Source organism: Azolla caroliniana, unplaced genomic scaffold, assembly GCF_043228905.1.
Source record: "Azolla caroliniana isolate FFs.n. ecotype wild unplaced genomic scaffold, voAzoCaro1.0.p SCAF_2, whole genome shotgun sequence".
In the NCBI taxonomy this organism is placed as follows: domain Eukaryota; kingdom Viridiplantae; phylum Streptophyta; class Polypodiopsida; order Salviniales; family Salviniaceae; genus Azolla; species Azolla caroliniana.
The window spans coordinates 21,497,101-21,505,716 of NW_028230437.1; the positions used below are offsets into that span (position 1 = coordinate 21,497,101).

General features: G+C 32.9%; 1 protein-coding gene across 1 annotated transcript; it reads left to right on the forward strand.

Moving 5' to 3' along the window:
• Window positions 1–1,438: 1,438 nt before the first annotated feature.
• Window positions 1,439–8,233, forward strand: LOC147867577 (glutamate receptor 3.1-like). Its single transcript, XM_087315353.1, has 5 exons — window positions 1,439–1,900; window positions 5,991–6,274; window positions 7,059–7,090; window positions 7,207–7,616; window positions 7,944–8,233. The coding sequence occupies exons 1-5, from the start codon at window positions 1,511–1,513 to the stop codon at window positions 8,199–8,201; spliced, it is 1,374 nt and encodes a 457-aa protein (XP_087171479.1). The 5' UTR covers window positions 1,439–1,510; the 3' UTR covers window positions 8,202–8,233.
• Window positions 8,234–8,616: the final 383 nt, after the last annotated feature.

Sequence of the window (8,616 nt, forward strand, 5' to 3'; positions counted from 1 at the left end):
AGAACATGCAAATAAATATATACTTTAAAACTTATTATAGAGATACAACTTTCCCCAAACACAATTGTATCAATAAAAATGTAAAAGCAGTTACAGGAAGGTTTAACTTTTGTTTTTAACTTGTTTACGAGGTTATTTGCTTATAGTGAAAAAAATGAGATTTTTGGTTGTGTGGCTTTTACATGTTCTATATTAATATGCATGTATTATTTGTGCCTCACCATGCGCGTTCAAAGCATTAAATGACATGTCATTGAGGAATTTCTTGCATACACTCCTTTTGTCTCCTATGTTTCATTATCTCAAGGGGTGGCTTATCTGAACCTAAATTCTTGAGATAAATATCACGAATCTTAGTTAACTATTCAATATTACGATAACCACTTTGTGAAACGAAGCATAGTAATAACAATCGGCAACGATTTGGTTTGAACCGAATCGAACAGCAAAACCGTGGCTTAACGACTTAACGGTTGAAATTGTTCTCTTCAAGTTCAAGTTTATGGAAACAACTCAGTTTTGATTTGGTTCGTTTTGGGTGTTTACCGGTTCAATTCTGTTTGGTTCGAGCCTTTATTGGTTCATCAATGGTTTAAACAGTTTCAAAAATTAAAATATGAAATATTTAAAATTAAAACATGAAATGTTCAAATTTGACCTAACTTGGAAACCAAAACTGACTCGCAAAACCGTGAAACCATGGTTAAGGGTTTAAAGGTTTGAGAGTATCTAAAACCGATTGGTTTGAGCTTGATTTTCTTTGTAAATGGTTAAATGGTTTCATGGTTTGGTTTGGTCGGTTTCAGTTTCAATTTTTGTAAATGGTTTGGATTATAACAGTTTGAGTTCAACACTCTTGAACCAAATTGAACCATTGTCGATTGTTACATAGTAATTACATCTTTGTTTTTTGTAGTATATTTCATGGATCCTTATATAGGAATTTCGAAATTCTTGCCACCAAATAAGAATGTGAGCAAACAATAACAATAGAATATCAAGTTTTGGGTACAATACACGAAAACACATTTCTATCAATATTCGTCCATCCCACTTGGCAATTCTTGGTTGGATTCGTTTCCTCAAGTAAAAGTAGACAGATCTAAGAACTCATCATCGATGGTTAATGAATAAAATACTAGAGCCTATAGAAAGTCAACTTCAACATACATACATCGTGATCGGACATCCATTCATATGAGATGTAACTAAATAAATTTTAAGTCAATAAATAGATATTCAATAACAAGGCAATGAATCTAACATGGAATCCATTTGAAAATTTCATCTTATTTTTACTTTAATGAACACTTTCCAAGTCAACGAGTAGATAACAATGAAAAGGATATAAATGTTTATTGAGAGCTTTTGATCCCAACACCTCTATTCTTTGTGGTTATTCTCACTATGCTTTGCACCCCATTCTCCCATTCTTCCCTTCCCCCTAAGAACTAGAGTTGAATGGTCACACCTTACCAAAGATTACTCTATATCATCCATATCCTCCACTATGTATTGTACCATTCAATCTTCTTGTTCAGTTTTGGCCACTTATCCCAATTGTTGGTCACAATATTCTTCTATGAAGTATGCCCTCCTATTGGCCATGACTGTATTCATAATCTCCATCATCACACCTTTGCCCATTCTTGCAGATGATAATACCAACTTGAAGATTTTGGTCCCTTTGAAACTAGGATTTAAAGAGTATTTGCAATGGCAATCCTCAGAAATACCCATCACACCTAATTCAACTGTCAATTTCTCCGGCTTTGCCATTGATGTCTTCCAAGCATGTATTGACAAACTTAGTTACAAGGTTAACTATACACTTATTGCCTATGGTGATGGCGTCATTAACCCAAGCTATCAAGGCCTTGTGGATAAGATTGTCTCTCAGGTACTACTTATGATAAACTTTCATCTTAACTTACATGCTCACAAATGATATTTAGTTATTATTGGACCGAATGTTATGAATCAATGAATTAGTTTATTTTCTATGCTACATATAACTAGATTGAGTGTGGGTTGCATAGAAATATGTGCATGCATGCATGAATAGGTGATTGAGAAGACACAAAGGACCACGAAAAATTCAAGTTGTGCTACTTGGGCAATGGTATTTTTCCTTATGAAATATGTCAGAGCTTCATGGAACATAAACTAATCCACTTTGAAGGTGAATGTACGAAATTGAAAACATTACAAGAAGCAAAGATTTTAGACAACTATAGGGAACTAGGTTTAGGTTAGAATGTGAGCCTAAGCTGCCTACCAACTAATATTTTCTATAGATATCATAGATTACATTGTAAGTGGTTTAGACCATGCAATAGATGATATTAATTTTTCTATTTGTTGCGATTGTAATTCAGTTATAAAAAAACTTGTTGGTATATTGCATGTCAATAGACCCCATCATCATACCTTTTAATTTTACAATACTTTCACAACATCATGTTTCCCTTTCCTTTACAATTCTTGATCTTTACCTTGAAATACATGCATTCTCATTTATAATCCATAAACCCGAACAACTAGTGAACCAAGGCTTGAGCTATGTTAGTGAATGGATGGGTTTTGGATTTTGAGGTGTTAAACATTTGGATGATGAGATCTCTAAACCACATTATTGTAGGTACGATCTTATGATCATATTTCCTTAAAAAAGTTTATGGAATCTAAGTTCAAGAAAAGAAGTGATCAAAATAAGATATTCATTTTGTTAAGTACAACCAGACCCAACAAACTCACTTGTGCATTTGCCAAAATCAGCTCTTCCTTTACTTTTTGGTCAAGATAAACAATATAGAAAAATGTTAGGGCCATAGTCTAGCTATACAATATTTTGAGAGAGATTTTCGAAGAAAAGAACCTTTCAAAGAACAAAAAACTTGTGAAGTATAGATTTTCGAGAGAATGAGCATTTAGAAATAGCTTAACATGTGAGCCTTTGATATATTTGGATAACATCAAGGGGGCTAACTCATTTTTTCAAAACATTTGAGGGATTTACTCGTTCAAAGAGTGAGTTTCTCAAAGGGGACGTATTGGAAGAACAAAAAAATTGTGAGGCAAGGCATTTGGAAAAAATGAGCTTTTAGAAATAGCTTAAGAAGAAGGTATTTGATTTGTATAGGACAACTTCAACGGGGTAATTGATGATTGATTTTGAGAGAAGAATATTGTATTGTGATTGTAATCCATTAGATCTTGTTCAAATTGGGAAGTTGTCCTCTCATCGTTAATGGCCTCTCCTTGAAGAGGAAAAGGCAATGGGAGATCATCATGTCAATTGAAATGTTTGTCTAATTTAAGTTGTGTAACTCCTCTAGGCTTGCAATATATTAGGCAAAATTGCATTTGCAAAAATATGGTCTTCCTTTAATTTTTTATTAAGATAAACAATATAGGAAAAGAATGGGGTCATAGTCTAGCAACACAACATTTTGAGAGAGATTTTCAAAGGAACTTGAGCTTAACTAGTGAGCCTTTGATATATTTGGATAACATCGAGGGGGTGAACTCATTGTTTGGAAATGTTTGAGGGAGTAACTCATTCCACGAGCAAGTTTCTCAAAGGGAAACTATTCAAAGAACATAAAAATTGTGAGCAAGGCTTTTGGAGAGAATGAGCATTTAGAAATAGCTTAAGAAGAAGATCTTTGATTTGTCTAGGACAACTTCTATGGGGTAATTGATGATCAATTTTGAGAGAAGAATATTGTACTGTGATTGGAATCAATTAGATCTTGTTCTAATTGGGAAATTCTCATATCATCGTTAATGGCCTCTCCTTGAAGAGTAAAAGGCAATGGGTGATCCTTATAACCTTAAATAACGTCAATCTTAGTTTTCATCTTTAAATAAAACTTTGATTGTGTTTAGTCTCAAATATGTAATAATTATTCCATTTGGGTTAAAGTCTAGGATCATAGCATATATTCGGGTTGATAGGATATTAATCCAAAGATACTAGAAGTTTTTCACCACTTTTAATGAACTCCCTTATAACCTTTAATAACGTCAATCTTAGTTGTCATCTTTTAATAAAACTTTGATTGTGTTTAGTCTCAAATATGTAATAATTATTCCATTTGGGTTAAAGTCTAGGCTCATAGCATATATTCGGGTTGATAGGATATTAATCCAAAGATACTTGAAGCTTTTAACCACTTTTAATGAACTCCCTTGTATATTGTAAAAGTGGGGTAGTTTGTTGTTATTGCCATCATTTAGGTCGTTGATTAGACAAATTATCTGAAGTGTTATATATCAACCACATTATCTGAGAATAACATAACATCATTGGCTGATTATAAAATAATGCTATTGCATGAGTTTTGGGCCATTTAACCTTTTTTTAGTTTATCAATGCATAGAAAACTGAGTGGATATCCCTGGACCCTACTTGACCTTATGTTGATCAAGAAGTACTTCGAGAAACCCTTATCCATTTTCAATCACCATCTAACTTGCTTATGCAGCTATGCATTAATAATTGTGGTATACTCTTACAACATTTTGATCACTATCAATATGTGGCTATGCCCATTAGCCTCTTTAATAAACAAACATGCATCATGTGGTATTTCTATGGTCAATGTTGTATGCATTCTTGTATTGTGCATATAAACCTACACATATAAATTTCCATCTCTTTATCAATGAATTTATTGATTATATCTTCATTTTTTATCTCGAGTTTTCTATGTGCTTACGTAAAGAGTATTAATTTATTGTATCTTCCTTTTGGTTGGATATAAACTTACTTTGGTTGGAGTTTAAACATTTTCATTATTTTTGCATTTGGTAATATTGCCGTTTACCTCTTCGCAATCAATCAATGAGGGGTTTTTCATTATTGTGTTCCACAAGGTTAAACATTTTGAATGAGCCTCACATTGGCCATCAATCTAAGGATTACATTGAAAACTAAGCATTCAAAGTCAACCTACACATGCACTGAAATATTAATACCCTACATTGAGAGTAACATCCTTCAATTGTGCCATATTTGTTTTCACATGTTTACTAATGTAGAGGTTCATTACATAAAGAGGAGATTTTTTGTATATGTGGCATTGTGTAAAACCTTTTTTGATAAAATCCACCTGTAGTAATCTAAACTAAAATAAAGTTCTTACTTGATTTGATTGTTTATTATCCCCTTTTAATTCTTGATTATACCTAGTGTAACTGAGTGTGTGCTATAGATGATTAGACAAATTATGTGTATAGACTTCGCATGGATTATCATTGACATGAAGGTAAATGGTTGGTGAAATGGTGGGATGTATTGGTGAGGCAACCCTAACGGTCCTTACAATGTTTTTGGGTAGTCTAACAAGTGAATTGGTTTATCATAATTGTAATGACATTGACATTGGAAAAGTTATAGTAGAAAACTTTGTTTCCCTCTCGAGGACAATGTTTTGAATTGCCTCATCAAGCCCTCTTTGGGATACCTTTTATGAGTAAAGAATTCATGCTTATTTTGTCTCACCATGATTAATCCTAGGTTGTTTTCGTCCACTATTAAATGTTTCAACTTTGGTCGTGTAATATTAACTCCATGTTTCTATATACAATAATGGCTTATCATTTTTGTCTTTGTTGTGTTGTATGAAGATGCTTCTTTTAGCAATGTATTTTATGGAGCAAATACTTCTAGCTTTAAACAAATTTAGGAGCAATGCATTGAAATTTTGATGCAAAGAAATGTATGTGAATTATTTGATTCCAAGGAGTGTGACAATGTAACACAAGTTAGAATTTAATCTCGTTTGTGTTCATGTATTAATAACAAGCTTTATAAGTTGTGTTTTCTCAAACTCATGAAAAATAATGTCTTGGAATTTCAACTACTTGACATTAATATTTATATGACCTGAATTTCGGATAAATAAGTTTTTGCTTAACTATGCTTTAATGTAATAGTTGTATTCATTTTTACAATAATTAAGCATGTTCATACATGATCAAAGGATGTTGATGGGGTCGTTGCCGATTTGACAATAACTAGTGAGCGGTTAAAACTAGTCGACTTTACACAACCATATGTACAATCGATCCTTAAAATGGTTGTGCCACTTGAAACTGTGCGTACCATCCGTTTTTGGATATTTTTATCCCCATTCTCTTTGGGACTCTGGAGTGCCATTGTCGTAATGTTCATTCTCACCATCCTTTCTATATCCATCGTAGAGCGTTTCAGCCAAGGTAGTCAAACCAATGGAAATTGGAAAGATGTGCTCTCAAAATCCTTCTGGTAAGAATTCATTACCTTATCAAATTGCTTCCATTGAATAATAACTTTCATAAGACCATCTTACCTTAGAATTCCTATACTTTCAATTTCCCAAGAATCATGCATCTAGAGAAGTGCGTATATTTATATTAAATGTCGTAAATAAGAATGTTTTAGAATTGGATGAAAATCATCAAGGCTAAAGCTCTTTTGGTAACGGATACAAAGTGACACTTCTCAAAGGGCTAGTACTCAGTCTCATATGTTGAGAGTACATATGAGAGTGAGTCTCTTAGTGAATGACGCTCTGAAATATTCGACTACATGTAAACAACAAGCAAGTAGGTATTATCTATAGACTCGGCACGACAACGACAATGTGGGCTCAAGTAGCTATACCATGCACATTTAGTCGATCTAAAAAATCGATGAGTAAGTGTTTTGTAGCTAGAGTGAAAGATCAAATTCCTCATCATTAAAGGGCAACTCATTTGACACCTCTCAGACACAAAGGCAAAAGGCCAGACTGCAAAAGAAAAAATTGAAACAACTACACACCAAGCGAAGCATGGTTGAAGAAGTCGACTCAATAGGAACTAGCATCCATAAATAACACTTCCTTCCTCTCCATGACCTCCATAGTCATGCCAGAGTTTATTAGTTCCTTTAAGTCAGATGTACACTAAAATGATCTCTTTAAAATTCAAAATCATCTAATTACTCTGAGTTTTTGCATTGATATTTCTAAACACATAATGAATTTCTAAATTTAATTCCTTCGAATCTTTTCATTGCCCATGTACAGGTTTACATCCATGGCACTCTTCTTTTCCCATAGTAAGTAACCATTCTAAAAATGCATGGAAGAACATATATCCTCTAAAATTTAAGGAAGCCCAACACAATTTATAATTTACAATTAACATTAAAACAAAATGAACTTCTTTTGGTAGGGGAGGAGGAAACAACACTTTTAGCTAAATCAGTGAGGCTCTTCTGGCTTGTTGCTGTGCTCATATTTACATCAAGCTATACTGCTAGCTTGTCATCTATACTAATAGAACAACAACAACAACAACAAAGTCCAACCATTAGAAACTTTGCAGACCTAAAAAGAAGTAAAGTCTCCATAGGATGCCAAAAAGGCTCCTTCACATTCAGTTACCTTCAAAATACCCTCTTCATTCCTTCAAATAGACTAGTGAATTTGGTTACGGAGGAAGATTATGATAATGCATTGAAGTCTGGTAATTTGTCGGCAATTATCGATGAATCACCATACTTGGAGACATTCCTTACCAGCACGGGATGCAAATACAAGATTGTTGATTCAAACATTGGTTACTTTGGAGGCTTCTCTTTTGTAAGTATCTCTCATTTCCGCCTCTCCTTAAATTAAACAATCCTTGATATGTTGATTATACATGAGACAATCAACTTGCATAACATGGTTTTGCCATAGGAGTTCATGGTGAGGTTTAAATATATCAATTGTTATTAATACGTTTGATTAATCTATGATTATTCAATCATGTTAACTAGTTGAAGTCCCTTCATACATAAGTAGGTTTATCTACCACTACAACAACATAATTAACTAGCCTTATCACAAAAAGGAACTATATGCATGCATTAAAAACATACACTTAAACTAATTGAATTTGGGGATTTGGACCCACTTGTCTTGCAGGCATTTCAAAAGAACTCATCTTTAACCAATGATATGTCGATTTCTATTCTATCTCTAGAAGAAAGTGGACGCCTTCAAGAGCTCAAGGATAAATGGCTTGGTGTAGGAGATTGTGGAACAAGGTCTTCTAGCACCGTTATGTTATTTGAGAGCTATGCGGGTTTAGGTTTTATCATAGTTGGAGTTTATATTGTGTGCATATTGTTAAGTTTTATATATTATCGACGCAAAATAAATCCTTATCAACAAGATTCTTGATTTATAGCCTATATTTCCAGCCCTAAATAAAAGCATGCATTCAATAAACGTATATGTATTCATCATCATTATTACATAATTGTAATCTATGAATAAATTTCTAAATTCTTACTATATTTTTATGTCAAAACTTCTATGGCATTTATTATTTACCTATAGTAGGGGATTTGTATGATAAGATGTTTTTCTCAAACATAGTGGAAAAACACTTGTTGCATTGTTATTTATTAACAAGATTAGATATTCTGTCTCTCATAACTGATAGGAAAGTAGCTTTGTTTTTTGGAAAAAAAGACTACATATTATCTTATACTGTAGAAATGATTAGATATTAACATGAATGATTAAGTTTTCTCTATAAATAGTGACAATAAAGTACTAGGTGAACAAGGAATTGGATACAGAAAAGTTATTA

Bases quoted from the DNA above. Each gene is read 5' to 3' on its own strand.
- LOC147867577 (XM_087315353.1), top strand. From the start codon at position 1,511: ATGTATTGTACCATTCAATCTTCTTGTTCAGTTTTGGCCACTTATCCC. The intron at 1,901-5,990 runs GTACTACTTATG...ACATGATCAAAG, and splicing joins TGGATAAGATTGTCTCTCAG to GATGTTGATGGGGTCGTTGC. The intron at 7,617-7,943 runs GTAAGTATCTCT...CTTGTCTTGCAG, and splicing joins ACTTTGGAGGCTTCTCTTTT to GCATTTCAAAAGAACTCATC.